The sequence below is a fragment of the Somniosus microcephalus genome, chromosome 2 (assembly GCF_052327205.1).
Source record: "Somniosus microcephalus isolate GS21.2 chromosome 2, FLI_Smic_1.0, whole genome shotgun sequence".
Classification (NCBI taxonomy): domain Eukaryota; kingdom Metazoa; phylum Chordata; class Chondrichthyes; order Squaliformes; family Somniosidae; genus Somniosus; species Somniosus microcephalus.
This window is the reverse complement of record NC_140988.1, coordinates 107,353,853-107,376,248: the sequence shown is the minus strand read 5'-3', so window position 1 is coordinate 107,376,248 and position 22,396 is coordinate 107,353,853. Positions and strand designations below refer to the sequence as shown.

The 22,396-nt window shown below is 47.7% G+C and overlaps 1 protein-coding gene across 2 annotated transcripts in view; it reads right to left on the bottom strand.

The window, feature by feature from the left end:
• cfi (complement factor I) overlaps nucleotides 1–22,396 on the bottom strand; it is a 120,132-nt gene that overhangs the window by 75,748 nt on the left and 21,988 nt on the right. For both annotated transcript variants that reach the window (XM_085961597.1, XM_085961607.1), the window contains 5 exons: nucleotides 7,800–8,073; nucleotides 4,869–5,025; nucleotides 4,547–4,749; nucleotides 2,554–2,670; nucleotides 2,268–2,375 (listed from right to left, as the gene is read on the bottom strand). In XM_085961597.1, the coding sequence (XP_085817723.1) occupies nucleotides 2,268–2,375; nucleotides 2,554–2,670; nucleotides 4,547–4,749; nucleotides 4,869–5,025; nucleotides 7,800–8,073 (859 nt within the window). The remainder of the gene's footprint in view (nucleotides 1–2,267; nucleotides 2,376–2,553; nucleotides 2,671–4,546; nucleotides 4,750–4,868; nucleotides 5,026–7,799; nucleotides 8,074–22,396) is intronic.

Genomic DNA, 22,396 nt, shown 5'->3' with positions numbered 1-22,396 from the left:
AGAGAAGAGGGGGGGAGGGAGGGGGAGAAGAGGGGGGGAGGGAGGGGGGAGGTGAGGGGGAGGGAGGGAGGGAGAGAGAGGAGAGGGGCAGGGAGGGTGAGGAGAGGGGCAGGGAGGGAGAGGAGAGGGGAGGGAGGGAGAGAGGGTAAAGCAGGGAGAGACAGGGGGAGGGAGAGAGAGAGAGAGGGAAGGATTGAGGGGGTGGGAGAGGGAGGGAGAGCTCGCCTTCTTCCTTCCTTCCTTCCTTCGCAGGGGTCCATCGGGCCAGGCCTGAGGCGCTCTTCCCCCTCTCTCTCTCCAGGCTAATCCCGAACTAAATCCAGCAGTCTCTCTCTCTCTCTTCCCCGTCTCTCTCTTCTCCCCCAGTCTCTCTCTCTCTCGCTCTCTTCCCACCCGTCTCTCTCTTCTCCCCCAGTCTCTCTCTCTCTCTCTCTCTCTCTCTTCCCCGCCATCTCTCTCTCCCCCCCCCCCGTCTCTCTCTTCTCCCCCCCCCCCCCCCCGGCTCTCTCTTCTCCCCCCCCCCGGCTCTCTCTTCTCCCCCCAGTCTCTCTCTTTCTCACTCCCCCGTCTCTCTCTCTCTTCCCCCCAGTCTCTCTCTCTCTCTCTCTCTCTTCCCCCCAGTCTCTCTCTCTCTCTCTTCCCCCCAGTCTCTCTCTCTCTCTCTCTTCCCCCAGTCTCTCTCTCTCTCTCTTCCCCCCAGTCTCTCTCTCTCTCTCTCTCTCTCTCTCCCCCCCAGTCTCTCTCTCTCTCTCCCCCCCAGTCTCTCTCTCTCTCTCTCTCTCCCCCCATCTCTCTCTCTCTCTCTCTCTCCCCCCCATCTCTCTCTACTCCCCCCATCTCTCTCTACTCCCCCCAGTCTCTCTCTCCCTCTCTTCCAACAACAACATGCCCTCAAAAAACCCTCAGCGCCGCCGGGCACTCCAGCTAGTATAATATACAATTACTTCATCACCCTATGCATCAGAGTAATGATTCAACTAATAGCAATCAACATGAATTCAGATGGCGAAGATCCTGCCTAACCAACCTCCTTGGCTTCTTTGAGAAGTAACTCCCTAAATGAAGCCATACGACATGCTGTACATGGACTTCCAGAAGGCATTTGACAAAACTCCACATGAGAGGCTTTTAGTTAAACTCAAAACTATGGATAAGAAATTGGCTGAAAGGCAGGAAAAAATGGGTGTTTGTTAGAAGCCTTACATTATGGTAAGAGGAAGTACTGAGGGGGCCCAGGATCGGTGTTAGGACCCTTACTGTTCTAAATTTAATGACTTGGACTCAGAAACCCAGGATAAAAGGATTGAACATAACCAACTAGATGCTGTCCTTGTATATTACCACGTGCTTCTGTACAGCAAGTCTTTTGATGTAACAAAGGTTTCTGATTTGTTTCTAGTTGAATCAGTAGCATGCCAAGGTACGCGCTGTGTCACATGGAACTGTCAACATTAGGGAAATTAGATTTATGATCAAATTAGTGATCGTGATTGTAAATACATTTACACCTGGAATGGCATTTATTTTTCCGTGTGAGTTAATGGGGTGAATTTCCTCGGGCTTTCTCCCGCTCGGCTGCCTTAATTATGGCGGAAGTTCTGCAGAAACCCCCACAAAAGGATGTAATGGCATTTGCATCATTTATCCAGGGTTTCTGCAGAAGTTACAGTGGCCAAGAGGAAGAAAGCCCGAGGAAATTCATGCACAGTCGATCAAAAGAAGGTATATCTTTCTTCTATTCTGCAATGACTGATGCTGGTATACAGTCCCACAGTGTTGACAACCCTCCAGAACCTCAGCCAATGGCTACTCTTCATATGCGAGTTTTAGCAGTTGGTGTTGCTAGCTTGCTCTTCTGTAAGGGGGTATCACAGCTGATCTCACCCCCAACCCCCCCCCACCCCCCAGCCCTGCCGATGTCTATGCAGTACTGGCCACTGGCTAACAACCCAGAGTAGGAACCCCTGGCTGGAAATTGAATCCCCTACTGCTGCACTAGCTGAGCTCACATTAACACAGCACAGACCAGAGGCTGAATGTGGGACATTTATAATTATATGGCTCAGTGTCACACTAGTTAGTGCCTTTACCTACTAAAGCAATGAGGTCCTTAGGTTACAATTTTAAACTGAAGTGGGTAAAGCTCAGTCCATGTGAGTTGACAGCTTGGGTAATAAATGTGGAAGAAGCTTTGAGCTCATATTTCTATCAAACACGAATACATCAATAGTCGTAGGATGCACTAATCTGTGAAGATTATTTCTTACCATTACAGTTATTCTCATCACTTCCATCCAAGCAGTCATCTTCACCATCACATAAAGAAAACTTTGGAATACATATGTCTGAATTGCAGTGATAAGAATTTTTGCATTCTGTTTTAACAATAGAAAAAAATGTATTAAGTTAGATGCAATGATATTCCGTCACCATTTGGTGCCTTTTTAATGAACTGAAAATGCTGTTGGGCCAAAAACATCTGCAGAGCATTAGTATCACTGAAACCTCCAGAAACAGCATCAAAACAGAACAAGATCTAACCCTTTTATTTACCTTTACAGCATAACTCATCACTTAGGTCAGCACAATCATCGATGCCGTTGCAAAGATCCTCCAGTGGAATACATTTGCCATTTACACATTTAAATTCATCATCGGTGCAGTTCTTCTCTAACAACCAAACAGCAGAAACAATTTTAGTGAAGCAAAATGTAAGGCTAAACTAAATGCAACAGCTGCATAACCCGACAACATTTCTCAGTTGGCAGATTGGGTAACTGGATAACGACTGCTACATAGCATATGAGACAAGTTCTGTGTGAAACTGAAGTTACGTGTAAACCAGGGACTTGATTTGGATCATTGTGATCTATCATAAACTGATGTACCTCATTCAGTTTTAGTCATGGCATGAACCTACTGTACACAACCGAGCGTCGACTAGAATCAAAGCCCTGGCTGATAAAAGTTCAACTGCTATATTACTGCCGCCAAGCATTCTGTTTATAGTCAAACTGCAATAAGACACTAATGGCCCTGAATTTGCGGACAGCAGTGAAGCAAAGGTGTTCGCTGCTGGCCCCGAAGTATGCTTCGCACAAGGATCTCGTGAGTCCGTCAAGACCTTCAATTCAAATCAACGGAAGTTAATGGGGATTCCCTTGTGTGAGCTGCTGTGACGTCAACAGGCTGTCTAAGCAACCAATCAAAAGACAGAATTCTCACAGACAGCAAACAAGGAAGTGAGCAAGCGCTTAAAGCTCTTAACTTTTTTAAAATGTTAGAGAGAGCAAAGCAAAGATTGGGGCTCTCACACGGGGAAAAGGTGAACCTGAAATAAAGTGGACAAACTTTAAAAAATATTTTTAAAAACATTTTTGAAAAGTTTCTTAAAAATGTTAGTTTTTAATAAAATGGACAAATTTCACACTGCACAAAATTAAAATTAGTTTTCCAGGCCCTTAACGTTTGTTTAGCAGTAATAACATTGTCAAAACCCCAGTTACACCTAATCCCTTTGTCTCTAACTTTTAGTGGGGAATTTAACAGCGTGCTTACTGCGGAAGAGCCGAAGTTTTTGTCGGTTTCAATGATTTGGCTGATTACACAGATTGCTGGCTCTGTCGGGGGAGGGGGCGGCACAGTGCAGTCTATTTCGGAGCTGACAGACCGCATCTTCGGGATTTCTGCGCCAAACCCCGGAGTTGTCAGTTTCAAAGGCAGAAAGACGGCGAACGCTGCCAGTTCGCCATCATCCCGACCGCAAATTCCGGGCCATAGTGTTAATCTCTACCACTTGGTCATAGGAATTCTGCAACTGGCCTCACCACCGCTGGATTAGGGAGGGGAAAAGTCAATGGGTTACTCTTCTGATCGCTATTCAGTTACCCTGCTGGAAAGTGGGTGTGTGTGGATGGCATGTGAAGACATGACCAGCCTTTACAATGACACCTGCACAAAAGAAACACTAATGAGACTGCTTTCTTTTAGCTATTTAAAAACAAACTGCAGGTTGCTGGGTATAGATGGAGCTGCAGACTCCAGACGTTATGTGCATGTTATCAGAGAGTAAATTGATTCCAGATACACGTGACTTGTGGCTGATTTATCCTCCATTTATTGGAACTAGAGTCAATTAGGTAAGGAAGTGTCAGGACATGCCTATACTGCAGTCACCTATGCCCTATGTATTAATTCCAATTAATTTTGTTTGGGAAAACTGTTTTAGCCTGCTTTACCAAACTCTCGGAACAAACCGTGAGATAGATTTTTGTCTGTACTGCATGGGCGTTAAGCATTTCGCATGGGCAGATTACAGAGTGGAAATTGTGGCAGGGAGGATCACACATCGGTGACAGAACTTGCCTGATTTTCCCTTTTAAATCAACAGAGGGAAAATCAGACGAGCAACCATCTCCACCCAACCCTGCACTCTACCCAGGTGAGAATTCACACCCAGGTGGTACAGAAGTATTCTACATACCTCTCCCCTCCCCCGTATCTCTTTCTATAAATTAAGTACACCGTAATAACAGAATATAATCACCTGGAGGATTATCATAACATTTAACCGCAGCAATCTTTGTTATTCCACACGTCTTCAATGGGCCTTGAATGTCCGTGAGGCGGAAACATTCTGATAGGCTCTTCTCAAACCCTCTGCAGCGTGTGCCCTTAGCCCAGCTCACCCAGGAGGTCGTCCTCATGCTAATTGTAAAGTTTGCTGCTGTTAAAACTTTCTCTGCTCCTCTGGCGAAAGAAAAAGAGATGTGCAGCAGCAGATAAAATATCTTTAAAAGACAAAATACTCATTTGTAAGCATTGACTTGATTTGTTTCAAATACAGTAAGCGAAAGATAAATTCTTACAAGATAAAGTTGAGCTGTCTGCAGGCTACATTTGCCTCATGCATTGTCCACATCTTCAGCTCCATGCACACAGGCAATTGTTGTGTTGTTTGATTAAAACTGAACAAAACAATTCCTTCTGATGTATTAACAGGATTCAAAGAAACAGTAGCATGTCCTAAAATTTTAAAAGTAGATTCATTATAAAGGTTTACACACACATTTACATATGCAGACATATACCAAATCATTACTGAGGGTGATGCACTGGGTTAGAAAGTGACCTTTCAGCTCTGGGAGCTTGGTTCAATTCTAACCCAGATTGGTGGGAAATTAGCAATCTCATTCAAACAGGCCATCGAATGGCTGATGTAGGAAATGGAAAATGTTGCATTGGTGCAGCAGAGGGAGCCATTCTGAAGTTGGGACAGAGTACAGGGATTTACTCTGCATCTAAATGTGCTATACCAGACCATGCTGCTTGCACTGGAGAGGTAGAAATTCATCTGGGCCCATTTGTGGATCTGTCGCACCTCCACAAGCAGCTCGCACATTTGAGAAGTCGGGCTGCTTGCCTCGGCAGCAGCGGCCTGCCGATAGGTCCCAGAGGTTGGAGCTGGCAATGGGGCAGGGGGTGGGGGCACGATCGTGATGACTATGGAGCTGGGGAAAGCACTCCCGCTCCTCCCCAATCCACACGATGGTTTTGTTTACATTTTTTTAAATTTTAAACTTAGGTTTCATTTAAAAACATTTTTTTAACCTTACATTTAGTTGGCAGCCACAGCAGCTGATTAAGAATCTGGAGCAGGGCCCAACGCCTGCCCTGCTCATCGCAATCGCATTTCTGTGAGCGCACCTAAAGTGGGCATTAATTCCTCATATACATATATAAGAGCCATAACACCTGTTTTAGGCAACTGCAATGGACGCCTGAAAAATGGCCCACCTCAATTCTGTGTTGGATGTTTTTCAGGTGCCCTTGGGGTGCAGGACCTTGGTCCCCAAAATTGTGCCTTGTTGCATCCAGTTTATGCCCGTAAAATTGATGCAAAGTCCAATTTCTATCCTTGGCTGCCTGAGATGGTAGGTGGTCCATTTCCCAGTGCTGACATTCCTCAGCTTGAAAAAGACCCCAGGTTTGATTCTTTGTTTGTGTTAAACAAGCTGACTTTTACAGGGTTGGTTTGAATTGGTTGCAGCATCCCTGGGCTAAAGAAAAGAAAAATCACCCTGGGTTTCCATTCCCTCATATCTAGTGGCCCCTGCTGAAACGTGCAGATCAGATGAGGACAGGATTGGGTTTGGCTCTAATGCCCTTATGATCTCAGTATCTACTACTCTAGAAACATAATGGGGCCAATTTTTGGGTTCAGTAGATATCGTTGGAGCATCTCCACTCTTCTTCTTAGGCAGTCCCTCGGAACCGAGGATGACTTGCTGCCACACTAAAAATTAGTGGGGCAGACGGTGGTTGAAGGGGCGGGTGGGTGGGGTGCTTGGGTTGATGTGCGCTCCTTCCGCTGCTTGCGCTTGGCTTTGCTTGCTCCCGGCGAAGAGACTCGAGGTGTTCGGTGCCTTCCCGGATGCTTCTCCTTCACTTTGTGCAGTCTTCGGCCAGGGATTCCCAGGTGTCGGTGGGGATGTTGCACTTCTTCAAGGAGGCTTTGAGGGTGTCCTTGAAGCGTTTCCTCTGTCCACCTGGGGCTCTCTCGCTGTGTCAGAGCTCTGAGTAGAGCGCTTGTTTTTGGAGTCTCGTATCGGGCATGTGGACGATGTGGCCTATCCATCGGAGCTGGTCGAGCATGGTCAAAGCTTCGATGCTGGGGATGTTGGCCTGAGCGAGAACACTGACGTTGGTGCGCCTATCCTGCCAATGGATTTGCAGGAACTTGCGGAGGTAGCGTTGATGGTACCTCTCCAGTGCTTTGAGGTGCCTGCTGTACATGGCCCATGTCTCTGAAGCATACAGGGTGTGGGTATCACTACTGCTCTATAGACCATGAGCTTGGTGCTGGGTTTGAGGTCCTGGTCTTCAAACACTCTCTTCCTCAGGCGACTGAAGGCTGCACACTGAAGGTGGTGTTGGACATCGTCATCGACGTCTGCCCTTGTTGACAGTAGGCTCCCGAGGTATGGAAAGTGGTCCATGTTGTCCAAGGCCTTGTCGTGGATTTTGATCATCGGGGGGCAGTACTGTGTGGTGGGGACAGGTTGGTAGAGGACCTTTGTCTTACGGATGTTTAGTGTAAGGCCCATGCTCTCGTATGCTTCGGTGAAGGTGTTGACGATGGTTTGGAATTCAGCCTCAAAGTGTGCGCTGGGAGGGGTTGAGAAATCTGGTGGCTTCTCCGTGAAGCAGAATTTATTTCGGCGGGGGGAGGGTGGGCTCAGGCAATCATGGGGAGTCAGCTACGGAGGAACCGGCAGCGGGCAGGATTATTTTTGTGGCCAAGGAAGAGCATCCATGCTTCTCTTGGCCCCATAACCTGCAGCACTTTTGGAGCGGCCAGCAGTGGTTAGGCCGGTTCGACCACTCTGCCCAAATTCTCCTGAAAATAGCATTGGGGTCCTTTTGGCGATTTGATTTGAATGAGGTTCCTGCCGGAAACAGGCCACCCATTTCAAGGACCCCGCCGGCAGCGCAGACATTGCCAGTAACAGGCCGTGATTTTTAGCGTGCTACTGCCTAATCGCCCCTGAAAACAGGAATTCAAATCGGGCCCTAATGAAACACAATGGAAAAGACTGCCTGTCCCCATTTTAAATATAGATTGGGTAACAATCGCTACACCCTATATAACTGACTGAGAGCACTTTATACACAGCCAATAATATATCTCACTGAGGAGTGTGCCCAGCTGTCACCAAGCCTGAAATATTGGCTGAATTATCCTATTGAAATGGTGATATGTAACAAACCCTTCATTACAATAATTTGTGCATTCTCACCCAATGAGCATATCCCAAAGTGAGAGAACCTTTCCGAGTTTCGCTGACATTCAATACTTTTCAGCTGGCAGTATGACCTAAACTTTTTATTGTTGCTTGAGCAGACTTGTTCTCCAATCTTTGGGCACTGATATGGCAGCTTGCACACACACTTTCCATAAATACACTTTTCCCAGGGCTGACAGAAGATTTTCTGACATGATTTATAGGTGAATTGTTTCTCTTTGCAATCTTCAGACCATCTTTGAAGGTGAGTAATTGAGGATTTTGGAATCTGTGATATATTAAAGGTAGAATGTTAGTATTAATGCAGTTTTTTATTACTAATTTTCTCTGCTACTCTCCACTCCTGAAGGCACTGACTTGCTAGTCACAACTCCATGGCTGCTGGCTGCCCTCTGTTACCTTGCTCAGTCTTCATGCATTAGCTTACACAGTAGGGCTGATTTCCTTCTTCCCTGCTGTCAAAAAGCAGTCAGACATTGACATTTTAGAAAGTTATTTACCATACTAATCAGGGGGGTCCCAGATTTGATAACTGGTCAATGCTGAGTTAGCTGATTAGCGTCAAGGTGATAACAGGATCATTATAATTGACCTCGACACCTTAAAGACTAGGGCGGTCAGGCCCAGTCAGGGTTCCCGTTACTAATCACTATCCAGTGATCCTTGTTGGAAAGTGGTGCGTAGTGCGTGTAGATCACATGAGAACAGAATTAGGCTCAGCTGCAAAAGCTCCACAGTCTATGAGCACTCACCATTTAGGCTCATACAAATAAAAAGCCACTTGGATGAGATATCGAAAGGCTGCTGCTGTTACTTCACCACAAATCACAAGTACCTTCAGAAATGTGGCAGGAAATTGGAAAAAAATATTGACCTGATCGGCATACTGCACCAATTGGAAAATAGTATGTGGGAGTTCTGGATAGGGCCCTCAATTTCACGGTTCTTCATTTAGTATCCACCAAATTCCTTTATGATGTGGAATCTTCACTCTGTCTCTCTTTTAATGTTCACATTAGAAAGGGCCTAAGTCTACAAAATACAAGCTTTGTGAGCAGTAACTTCATTATAAATCATGTTCAATTGAAATTTTTAAGAAAATGAAGTGAGAATGCTGCTAATTTCATGATGGACAAGGAGTCTTTTGTCACTTTTAAGAGAGGTTTGCAATAAACTACCAATTCTGCTTATTATTTAGAGAAGTGTTTAAAAATTCAGTAAAAAAAAGATTTATTAGAATAGCAGCTCCAAGGAAATTCTGGGCCAATGTGTTGGTCACAGTATTTGAAGTACATCCCACTATTTGAGATCAGTAAAGGTTTGGATGCATAGCGTGGATAATCAGTACGTTTGTCAACCTTCTCCAAGCAGATTAAAAGAGATTTCATCTGGACTTTCACCATTGACATCTGACGCCAACCCCCATGTGGGGCACTTAATTAGTTTCATCAATACGATGCAGACAATGTTAAGACTACAGGGTACGTGCTACCAATGGGGAGTTTTACCGTCTGGCATCACTTGTCAGAAATTTGGGCGCGCACTGCCCATGATTTTCTGACCATTTATTTTAATGGTTGCAGGAAGTGCGTGCCCAGATTTCCAATTGGTGCTGCCCGCTAATGAGAATTTCTGCTGGCAAGGCTTCCCGCTGGCAACCTGGGCTCATAAAATTACCTCCTACTTCTGCATCAGAGCAAATCTGATAATGCACACTTCAGAAAACCCTTGTGCGGATACCCTGGGCTAAATATTCTTCTTCATGTTAAGTGTTAACTGTAGCAGCCATTTAAAGAAATCATTATTTTTTAACCCAGTGATGGGACAGGACTTCATTCATGCATAATCTATGTATTCAAAAATCATGGAACTGGGTTTAAATCTAGGCCAGTCTAATGGAACAAATTCAGCTACTAAGGGCAAGAGCCCCCAATTCAACGCTGATTGAATGAGGTTGCCAATTGAGTGCCAAAGGTGTCATTGGATAGTTGATAGGGGAAATGGAGATGGGTGCTCTGCTGAGGGTGTGGCTGGTGTGCAATGTTGGGGGACAGATGAGAGAGCTTTGTTTTACATTTAACCGTACTATACTTCAGCTAAGAATGCTTGCTGATAACATTGGGTGGCCAAAATGGAAAATGCCCCATTCCCAACCATGATCATAGAAAGATACAGCACAGAAGGAGGCCATTCAGTCCAGCGTGCCTATAATGGTAGATCTATCCAATTAGTCTTTCCCCATAGTCCTGTCATTTTTTTCCCTTCGAGTATTTATCCAATTCCCTTTTGAAAGTTATTTTGAATTTGCTTCCACCACCCTTTCAGGCAGTGCATTCCAGATCACAAAAACTCACTGAGTAAAAAATGCTTTCCTCATATCACCTCTTGTTCTTTTGCCAATCACTTTAAATCTGTGCCCTCTGGTTAATGACCCTTCTGCCACTGGAAACAGTTTCTCCTTATTTACTCTATTAAAACCGTTCATGATTTTGAACACCTCTGTCAAATCTCCTCTTAACCCTCTCTGCTCTAAGGAGAAAAACCCCAGGTTCTCTAGTCTTTCCATATAACTGAAGTTCCTCATCCCTGGTACCATTCTGGTAAATCTCTTCTGGATCCTTGCTCATGCCTTCACATCCTTCCTAAAGTGTGGTGCCCAGAATTGAACACAATACTCCAGCTGAGGCCGAACCATTGATTTATAAAGGTTTAGCATAACTTCCTTGCATTTGTAGTCTATGTGGGTTAAATTGAATAACCCCTGAAAACAGGGATTGCAGTGCACGATTAATCCCATTCATTGCGTTGCAGGCAGCACGTCAAATTCGTGCTGCCTGCTGATTTGCATGATTGTTGCATGCAGCCAGCACTCTCTGCACTGTTCCTTGGCTGCATGCATCAGCAGGGGGGCTGATATCACGAGTGGCTAGTGCTAATTAAAGGCAGCCTGCACCTCTTAAAGGGGAGGTCCATTGTGGCTGCAAGAATTGGTGGGAGTTTTTTTTTAGAAGTGTCCTCTGAAAGATTGCTCAATGGCTGACCATGGTACAATGCATGCACCAAGATTTTCAGACACTGCATTGGAGGTCTTGGTGCAAGAGGTAGAACGGAGGAGAGATGTCCTTTATCTTCATGGAGGCAGGAGGCCCTCCAGACAAATGCTCTGGAGGCAGTGGGAAGAAATAGCGACAGAAGTCAGTGCTAGGAGTGTTGCTCCAAGAACATGGATGCAGTTTAATGATCTCACACGAGTTGCCAAGGCCAGTGAGCTCATCTTGAAATGCCATATCCTACCAACTGCACCACTAGCCTCATCCACTGCTCAATTCACTACACCCCCATCACTCACCTACCAACAATCTCTATGAATCAGGACTCAACCCTACCTTTCATATGCTTTACCTCACTCTCACACACTTAGCACTGTTGCAAACCTCACACCCACATTTCACAGCTTGTACACACTGGTAGCTATTCAATCATGACAGCCACATCACCAAACCTATTGCACGACACTCACTGACACACTTCCCTCTTTCTTGCAGGAGAAGGTGGAGCATTAGAGAAGGCAGCAGGAATTAACTGGAGGGAGACAAGCACGCCTGCATGTTTTACCCCCATGGAGGACACAGTGCTGGCCATCATGGGAAGAGGCATCGTTGAGGCCGTGGCAACTAGCAGGGCTGAAGCGAATGATGATGATGGTATCTACATACCTAATCCTCCTTCTCTCATCCCACTTCACCCTCATCCCACAGTATCTTCTGACTGAGAAGCTGCAGGTGGAGTAAGCATGCACTTCTTACTTTCTCCTCTCTACTCACCACAACCCAACACTTGTCTCTTTTTCATTTCAGATACTCAAGAACTTGAACCTGCCCAGTAGGTGGAGAAAGAAGAAGAAGAAGAAAGTGAAGATGAAGAGACATCATCACTCGATCTCACAGTCACAGCCACCAGCTCAGATATTGACACTGCGCATATTTTAGAGGCTAGGATAGAGGCGGGATTTGCACGTAGTGAGACACAAATGCACAGAAGACAGGGCTGCGGGAAAGGATAGCGCAAGTGTCAGCTCGCCGGAGGGTGAGGTTGCACACTAGTTCTTCTGTAGAGGACTCAGATGAGGATTTTGATGGGCCAGGCTACAGAAAAAGGTTGTTGAGTATACACAACCAAATGCCTGGTGCAGTGGAAAGCCTGCCAGAAAGCCTGTGCTCAATGTCAAGGGGCATGGAGGAGTCCAGCACCAACTTGGCACAGGGCTTTGCACAGACCTTGGAGCCCATCCTGTCCAGCATGGAATGTGTGACCACCTCCATCAGCGCAACTGTGGAACCCACCATGGTGCAGCGTCTGAAGGCCAATCTCTCAGTCTCCATTACAGCACAAACAGCTTCCACCAAAGGTCTGAGTGCTGCAGTGGAATCTCAGACTACTGCCATCGTGGCTCTGGATACCAGTGTTCAAAGGGGCTTCCAGGGCATCACAGCAGTCCAGCAAAGTGTTCTCCAACAGATTACTAGGATTGCTGAGGCGCTGCCCCAGGGGAGTGGCTCTGTGGAGCACGAACTTGCTGCCTTCTCTCAGGATGACAGAATTCCTGCTCCCATCCCTGCCACTCCACCAGTGCCCTTGCTGTTGCCTGTCAGCCAGCTGGCCCAGACTGCTGCAGCCCAGGACGAGATGGTGCAGTCCACAGTCGGGACTTCTGGGCCCAGAGCTGCTCAAGGTCACCCTCCAAGACCATCTGCAGTCTTCTGAATTGAAGGTCAGCAGCCTTCCACCAGCCATGCTGCAGCCATTGGGGTAGCACTGCGTAGGAGCAGAATAAAGGGTCGCCCTTTTAGAACTGAGGCGAGAAGGACTTTCTGCTCTCAGAGGGTTGTAAATCAGGAATTCTCTGCCCCAGAGAGCTGTGGAGGCTGGGTCATTAAATACATTTAAGGTGGAGGTAGACAGATTTTTGCAAGATAAGGGAGTGAAGGGTTATGAGGAGTGGGCAGGGAAGTGGCTTTGAGCCCAAGATCAGCCGTGATCTTATTGAATGGCGGAGCAGGCTCGAGGGGCCAAGTGGCCTATTCCTGCTCCTATTCCTTATGTTCTTATGATAGGCAAAGGCACATGGAACAGGCTCTAAGGGAATGCACAAGTGTGATTAGTTTAATTTTGTATGTATTATGGCATGATTTAATTTATAAATTTGGTTTGGAATGTGTATTTTGTGTTGGTTTTTATTTTTGTGTTGTCAGAAAGAGGACGATGTGATGGCCAGTGACAGGAAAGGTAAGGAGTGCGGGACTGTTGGTGAATGGGAAGTTGCTGGTATCGCTCATGAATTATTTGATAATGCAAAGCCCGGGCAGAAAGGGGCTGTCTATGTTGCAGCCTCCCTTCCTCTTCCTGTTCCTCCACTTCCTCCTCCTCCGCCTGCTCCTCAGCTTCTACCTGATAGGTGGTGGCTAGGGCCGTTCCCTCATAATGGCGAGGTTGTGCAGCGTGCATCATACTACCATAAATCTTGATACCCGCTCAGCTGAGTGCTGCAGAGCTCCTCCAGGCAGCGGTGGCAGCAGCGTTGCTTGAGGACGATGATGGTGTGCTCTATAATGTTCCTTGTGGCAGCATCACTCTCACTGAAGGCCTGCTGTGCACGTGTGCGTGGGTTCCGGACCAGAGTCATGAGCCATGTCATGAGGGGGTAACCCTTGTCGCCCAGTACCCAGCCTTTGACTTGCCATGGTGGTTAAAATACCGCTGGCACAGAGGACTGCCGCAGAATGACCGAATTGTGACTATTGCCAGGATATCAGGCATTGGCCTGCATGATACGCTGCCTATGGTCGCACACCAGCTGCACATTGAGGGAGTGAAATTCCTCTCTGTTCAGGAAAATGGCCAAGTTCACATGAGGCACCCAGAAAGCAATGTGCGTGCAGTCAATGGCACCCTGCACCATGGGGAAGCCTGCAATCTGAGCAAACCCTATTGTTCGCTCTGCCTGCTTAGTCTCTGAAAAGAGGAAATGAGATGAAGCTGTATCTCTTTGTATAGAGAGCCTCACTGCCCTCCCTTATGCAACAGTGCAGTGCAAACTGCGAAATGTTGCCTTTATCTCCAGCAGCAGCCTGGAAGGAGCTAGACGCATAAATGTTAAGAGCCACGCTCACCTTCACAGCCACAGGCAATGTGGTCCTTTCAGGCTGCAGTTGTGGCTGCAGCATCTGGCAGATTTCAGTCACGACCTCTTTAGTGAAGCGAAGACGTCTCAAATATTGGTCCTCGCTGAAGTTCAGGTCAGAAAATTGCTCCCTAAAGACCCTGGTCAGATATGGTCTCCTGCTGAGAGCCCTAGTCCTGCTTTGCGTGACCTCTCTTCATTTTCCCAATCATGCTCAATTTCAAGAGGAAGGCCTACCAGGCCATCCACGTCTAGAAGCAACTAGTTTTAGCAAAAGCCTTTAAATCACCAAAAATGTCCTTCAGCCTCAGCTAGACCACTCCCTGTAAACTATTGCAACTTTAGCCAAGAATAGAAAAGCTCCAAGAATGCGTAGAATTGCACCAGCAGCCAGAAGAAATAATCCAGCAACGAACCTGTAAGTTGTTCATAGTCCCTTTCAATAGCGCTGGTGGGGGGGGTGCGGAGGGGGATCCTTCATGCCATTTAACATCGTGTTCAGCTGTGCGAGGTTAAGAGAGAGCGTAGGCTGGAGCGTGGAACTTGAAAATGGCAGGGCTGGAGTCAAATTAGCATTGCACACTGATTGACATCAATAAAGACAAGGATCCCGTATGCTTTTTTAACAGCCTTCTGAACCTGTCCTGCCACCTTCAAAAATTTGTGTACATACACCCCCAGGTCTCTCTGTTCCAGCACTCCCTTTAAAATTGTATCATTTAGTTTATATTCTTCCTTCCAAAATGCATCACTTCATACTTGATGCATTAAATTTCATCTGCGATGTGTTTGCCCATTTCATCAGTCTGTCTATGTTCTCCTGAAGCCTGTTACTATCCTCCTCACTGTTTACTACATTTCCGAGTTTCATGCCATCTGCAAACTTTGAAATTATGCCCTGTATTCCCAAGTCCAGTTAATTAATATATATCAAAAACAGCAGTGGTCCTAATACCGACCCCTGGGGAACATGACAGTATACCTCCCTCCAGTCTGAAAAACACCCGTTCACCACTACTCTCTGCTTTCTGTCCCTTAGCCAATTCTGTATTGACGTTGCCACTGTCCCTTTAATCCCATGGTCTTTAATTTTCCTAACAAGTCTATTATGTGGCACTTTATCAAATGACTTTTGAAAGTCCATATACACAACATCAACCACACTACTACGATAGCAAAATACTGCAGATGCTGGAAATCCAAAATAACAACAGAGAATGCTGGAAAAACTCAGCAGGTCAGGCAACATCCGTGGAGAGAAATTTGAGTTGACGTTTCGGGTTGAAACCCTTCTTCAAAACTGGAGAGAAAATAAAAAGATCGAAGGCAAAGCTGCGATCGAACAAAAGAAGAAAAGGAGACAATAAAAGGTATTAGAAGCCAGATGAGATGGTAATGGGCCCGTGGAGACAAAAGGCAGCTGAGATTAGGTGTGAAGTGTACTGGCAGGATAAGGACAGCTGCCAGGTGAGAGAGAGAAACAAAAGGAAAGGAGGGGGGGGGGGGAAGGAGGACCCAAAACAAAGGGGTGGAAAAAAATTAAAGGAAAAAAGTAATAGAGGCCAAGGTTATGATCTGAAATTATTGAACTCGATATTGAGTCCATGATGGGCCTTCAATAACCACAAAACTAGAAGTTATAGACTTAAACAAGTTGGCTTTTAATCACTAAGATCAGAGCTAACATCTCAACACGCCGACTGGTTCGCAGGAATGAGTCATACAGATCCTGGGATCTTTATGTAAGAGAAGTCAGGGGCGGAGCCAAGAGCCAAGACCTGGAACCTCCCAGGTTAGTCGGGAAAGAGGAAATGAAACTATACACAGTGGGGGAGGGTAATATACATGAGTGCAAAACGAATACAGGATCAAGACAAACAGATTTCATTACATTCACCCCTTCTATAGATTTAGTCCATCGGGGTGATGTTTCTTAAAAGTTGGTATAAGTGAGTCTGTCAGGAGGTTTTGCAGTTCTCAGTGATTGGCGCAAAGCCGGTTGGGGTGCCTCTAGGGGAGTGGATTCTGGTCCCTCCGCAGTCCGGGCCTCCGCAGTGTCTTCCAGGTTATCTGCAGTGTCTTCCAGGTTAAAGTTGGGTATTGATACCTCTGGGCGTCCTGTCTCTTTGTAGTGTAGGTCTTCATCGGGTAGTCTCCCATCGTTCTCTCCGCTCCCCGAGGGAGCGAGGTCTTTTATGGAAACAGTGTCCTCTCGCCCGTCAGAGTATTCGATATAGGCGTACTGAGGGTTTGCATGGAGGAGCTGTACCTTTTCCACAAGGGGGTCCGTTTTATGGCCTCTCACGTGCTTCCGCAATAGTACTGTCCCCGGAGACGTCAGCCACGCGGGTAGAGATATGCCCGAGGTGGATTTCCGGGGGAAAACGAACATCTTTTCGTGAGGGGTAGCGTTAGTGGCAGTACATAACAGAGACCTTATGGAGTGGAGCACGTCTGGGAGGACTTCCTGCCAGCGGGAGGTTGGAAGGCCTTTTGACTTTAAGGCTAACGTGACAGCCTTCCAAACAGTAGCATTCTCCCTTTCCACTTGCCCATTACCCCGGGGGTTGTAGCTAGTGGTTCTGCTAGTGGCTATCCCCTTCGAGAGCAAGAACTGGTGCAGCTCGTCACTCATGAATGACGTCCCCCTATCGCTGTGTATGTAGTTCGGCGTGCCAAACATGCAGAATAGATTACAGAGACACTTGATGACCGTGGCACTAGTCATGTCTGGGCAGGGAATGGTGAAGGGGAAGCGGGAATATTCATCAATGATATTGAGGAAGTATACGTTACGGTCGGCAGAGGGAAGGGGTCCCTTGAACTCCAGACTTAGGTGCTCGAATGGCCGCGTGGCTTTGATAAGGTGTGCATGGTCAGGCCTGTAGAAACGAGGCTTGCATTCCGCACAGATGCGGCAGGCTCTGGTCATTGCCCTGACCTCCTCGATGGAGTGGGGCAGATTGCGGGACTTTATAAAATGGTATAGTTGGGTGACCCCTGGGTGACAGAGGTCGTTGTGGAGACCCTGTAATTTGTCCGTATGAATGCTGGCACACATTCCCCGCGATAGGGCGTCTGGGGGTTCATTAAGGGCTCCCGGCCTGTACATAATATCATAGTCGAACGTGGATAGTTCGATCCTCCACCTGAGTATTTTGTCATTCTTGATTTTCCCCCTTTGTTTGTTATTAAACATGAAAGCCACCGACTGCTGGTCGGTGAGCAGGGTGAAACGTTTGCCGGCTAGGTAGTGTCTCCAGTGCCGCACTGCCTCCACTATAGCCTGTGCCTCCTTCTCGACAGAAGAGTGCCTGATTTCAGGTCCCTGAAGGGTTCGGGAGAAGAAGGCCACAGGTCTCCCAGCCTGATTGAGGGTCGCAGCTAAGGCAAAGTCTGACGCATCACTTTCGACTTGAAAAGGGAATGCATTCGTCCACTGCACACACTGCAGCCCTTTCAATGTCCTGTTTAATACTGGTGAAAGCCTCCCGAGCGTCAGCTGATAGTGGGAAGGACGTCGCTTTAATGAGGGGTCGGGCCTTATCAGAGTAATTGGGCACCCATTGGGCATAATACGAAAAAAATCCCAGGCACCTTTTTAAAGCTTTGGGATTGTGTGGCAGGGGCAGTTCCTTTAGGGGGCGTAATCGGTCCGGGTCCGGTCCAATTACCCCATCTTCCACCACACAGCCGAGGATACAGAGACGGGTTGTGTTGAAGACACATTTGTCTTCATTGTAGGTTAGATTCAGCTTTAGGGCAGTTTTTAAAAATCTCGCAAGATTTAGATCGTGGTCTTGCTGGTTGTGCCCGCAGATAGTGACATTGTCCAGATAGGGGTAGGTAGCTTGTAGTTTATTCTCGTCAACCATGCTCATGTTGGAAGACCGAGACCCCATTTGTTACCCTGAAGGGCACTCTGAGAAAATGGTAGAGGCACCCGTTCGCCTCGAAGGCGGTGTATGGGCGGTCCTCCGTTCTAATGAGGAGCTGGTGATACGCGGATTTGAGGTCGATAGTCGAGAAGACTCGGTATTGCGCAATCTGGTTGACCATTTCTGATATGCGGGGTAAAGGGTAGGCGTCCAGCTGGGTATAAATATTAACAGTCTGGCTGTCGTCAATTACCATCCGTTTCTTTTCGCTATTTTTAACGATGACTATTTGGGCACGCCACGGGCTGGTACTGCATTCAATAATGCCTTCCCGCAGGAGTCTGTCCACTTCTGCCTTGATAAAGTGTCTGTCTTCCAGACTGTACCGTCTACTTTTGGTTGCTATGGGCCTACAGTTCGGAGCGAGATTAGCGAATAAAGAGGGCGGGCTGATTTTTAAGGTTGATAGGCCACAGACTGTGAGTGGCGGCTGGGACCCGCCATATGCTAGCGTGACACTTTCGTGGTGGCACTGGAAGTCCAGGCCCAAGATTACATTAACACAGAGTTCTGGCATCGCGAGGAGTTTAAAATCCTTGTAGTCCGTGCCTTTTACAGTCAGCGTTACCACACAGTAGCCCAAAATGTCCGAAGTGTGGGGCTTAGCAGCCATAGCAATTCTGCTCCGTGTAGGTGTTACCGTTAATGAGTGCCGCCGTACCAGGCTAGGGTGGATTAAACTCTCGGTACTCCCACAGTCAATTAAACATTTCGTTAAATTCCCGTTTGTCCATCATGGATTTTGTCAACGGGTGTGGCCTGGATTGATCCACCATGATCGAAGCCACTGTTGGGGCCTGGGCGGCCGTTGAGTGGGGAAAAGATGGCAGATCCCAAGATGGCAGCCTGCACGGCACGCACGAGGCGGTGACGGAGTTGGAAATCGGATTCCCCCTGCAGACTTTGCTAAAATGCCCCTTTTTCTTACATTTGAAGCATGTAGCGTCCTTCGCTGGGCATCGTTGTCTGGGGTGCTTGGCCTGGCCGCAGAAGTAGCATTTCGGGCCTCGAGACATTGCCGCTGTAGTAGGACTCCTGGGTGAACTTCTGTGTGGGGACTCCGGCGGCGTAGAGCTGGTCTGAGACCTGGATGGGGAAGATGGCCAATTCCAAGATGGCGGCCCCCTCGGCGCGCACGAGGCGGTGAGGGCCGCATGGCCGGAAGAATAAGAGTCAGAGTTTTTCTGGGCCACGTCCAGCGATCGCGCAGTGGCCACTGCCTTTTTTAAGTCCAGGACCTCCTTCTCCAGCAGTCTCTGCCAGATATAATTCGATTTGAGGCCCGTGATGAAGGAATCGCGGACCAATTCGTCAGAGTACGTGTTGGCCGTCACGGCCTTGCAGTTATAGACCCGGACCAGGTCCTTTAGGCCCTGTAAGAAATCGTCCATTGATTCCTCTGATCGCTGCCTGCGTGTAGCCAGCAGATGTCTGGCATACACTTCGTTTACCGGCCTCTGGTATTGGGCCTTCAGGATAGTGATGGCCTCCGTGCAAGAGGTGGCGTCCTGGATGAACGAATAAATCCGATGACTTACGCAAGTAGTCAGTAGACTCAGTTTATCTACCTCGCTAGCGGATGAGGCCCCCGCGAAGAGTTCGAAGCATTTGAGCCAGTGTCCAAATTGATTTGATGCTTCAGCAGAATGTGGATCCAAGTCCAGACGGTCTGGTTTTAGGAGTCGATCCATCCTAGCATTCTTTAGTGATTAAAATTGATGGGCCTTCAATAACCACAAAACTAGAAGTTATAGACTTAAACAAGTTGGCTTTTAATCACTAAGATCAGAGCTAACATCTCAACACGCCGACTGGTTCACAGGAATGAGTCATACAGATCCTGGGATCTTTATGTAAGAGAAGTCAGGGGCGGAGCCAAGAGCCAAGACCTGGAACCTCCCAGGTTAGTCGGGAAAGAGGGAGTGAAACTATACACAGTGGGGGAGGGTAATATACATGAGTGCAAAACGAATACAGGATCAAGACAAACAGATTTCATTACAGTCCGGAAGGCTGCAAAGTGCCTAATCGGAAGATGATTTGCTGTTCCTTGAGTTTACGTTGAGCTCCCGCGGAACAATACAAGAGGCCAAGAACGGTGAGGTCCGAGTGGGAATGGAGCGGTGAATTAAAATGACAGGTGACCGAAAGCTCAGGGTCACCCTTACGGACTGAACGGAGGTGTTCCGCAAAGCGGTCACCCAATCTGCGTTTGGTCTCCCCAATGTAGAGGAGACCGCATCGTGAGCAGCGAATACAGTATACTAGATTGCAAGAAGTGCAAGTGAATCGCTGTTTCACCTGAAAGGTCCTCCTTTCCACCCCCCCCTCCTTTCCTTTTGTTTCTCTCTCTCACCTGGCAGCTGTCCTTATCCTGCTAGTACACTTCACACCTAATCTCAGCTGCCTTTTGTCTCCACAGGCTCATTACCATCTCATCTGGCTTCTAATGCCTTTTATTGCCTCCTTTTCTTCTTTTGTTCGATCGCAGCTTTGCCTTCGATCTTTTTATTTTCTTTCCAGTTTTGAAGAAGGGTTTCAACCCAAAACATCAACTCAAATTTCTCTCCACGGATGTTGCCTGACCTGCTGAGTTTTTCCAGCATTCTCTGTTGTTATTTTGGATTTCCAGCATCTGCAGTATTTTGCTATCATACTAGTGTTTGGTTCACTGCCACACCTCTTCTAGGAATGCCTACCTTGAAGAAGTTCTGCTCTTCTCTTCGACGGGATCTCCATTTGGCTCTTCAACCTTGTTCATCTTCATTACTTTCAGTCTCCCTTCTCGTGTTTGATCAGGTATCTGCCAAGACTCGGTTTCACAGCCACATCATTTTCCTCAGCAACTGTCTCCGGTTCCGACTTATTCCACATGGATTCCAACTCAACTTCCACCCTTCGTGTTTCGGATCCACCCAGGATTACAAATATCTCCAAGATATTCATTGTTCCTCGAACTACTGCTCTCGTCGCATCCTGAGATCCACGCTCAACGCCATGCGTCGCCACATGAACACTCTCGACCTCTCTCTTCAGCAACACCGGCGCACTCTATCTCAAAGCTGTCCGGGTCCACAGTTCCATTTCATCCTTCGGCTCATCTGACACTTCAACAAAAAACTTTTTCTCTTCCTTTCCAATGTCAAGGATCGCAAGCTTCATCAACTCTTGGACACCAATGCCCCTCCGGAACCTTCTTCCCCTTCACTTTCCTCTGACCCCCCTTCTCCCAATCTCACCCCTGCCGCATTTTCACCATCCCCTCTGACCTTCCACTCTCTGACCACGAACGATCAGTCCTCAGCAAAGGCCTGAGCTTCATCCCCTTACGCCCCCACCTCAATGAATTTCGAGCTCGGCATGATGCTGAACACTTTTTCTGCCGCCTTCGTCTCCATGCCCACTTCTTTGGCCAGGAGTCTTCCCCCCCGCACGACTGACCCTTTCTCCCGCTTGCAAAATTCCCGTTCTACCTGGACCCCTCCTCCTGGCCTCTTACCCTCTCTAGATCTTTTCATCGCTAACTGCCGCCGTGACATCGGCCATCTCCATTTCTCTGCTCCCCTCACTCACTCCAACCTACCTCCCTCTGAACTCGCAGCACTCCATTCTCTCAGATCCAACCCTGACATTGTCATTAAACCCGCTGACAAGGGTGGTGCTGTTGTTGTTTGGCGTACAGACCTCTACCTAGCGGAAGCTGAACGCCAACTCTCCGACACCTCCTCCTACCTCCACCTGGACCATGACCCCACTACCGAACATCAAACCACCATTTCCAAGACTGTCACTGACCTCATCTCCTCTGGAGATCTTCCCCCCGCTGCCACCAACCTCATAGTTCCCCAACCCCGCACAGCCCGCTTCTACCTCCTTCCCAAGATCCACAAACAGGACTGCCCTGGTAGACCCATCGTTTCAGCCTATTCTTGCCCCACGGAACTCATCTCTTCCTATCTCGACTCTATCTTTTCTCCCCTTGTCCAGTCTCTTCCCACCTACATCCGCAACTCTTCCGACGCCCTCCGCCACTTTAACAGTTTCCAGTTTCCTGACCCCAACTGCCTCCTTTTCACCATGGACGTACAATCCCTCTACACCTCCATCCCCCACCAGGATGGCCTGAGGGCGCTCCGCTTCTTCCTTGAACAGAGGCCCGTCCAGTCCCCATCCACCACCACCCTCCTCCGCCTGGCTGAACTTGTTCTCACGTTGAACAACTTCTCCTTTAACTCCACTCACTTCCTCCAAATTAAAGGTGTTGCTATGGGTACCCGCATGGGTCCTAGCTATGCCTGCCTTTTCGTGGGCTATGTGGAACAATCTTTGTTCCAGTCCTACTCAGGTCCCCTCCCTCACCTCTTTTTCCGATACATTGATGACTGTATCTGTGCCGTTTCCTGCTCTCGCCCCGAACTAGACAATTTCATTCACTTTGCCTCCAATTTCCACCCTTCCCTCACCTTCACATG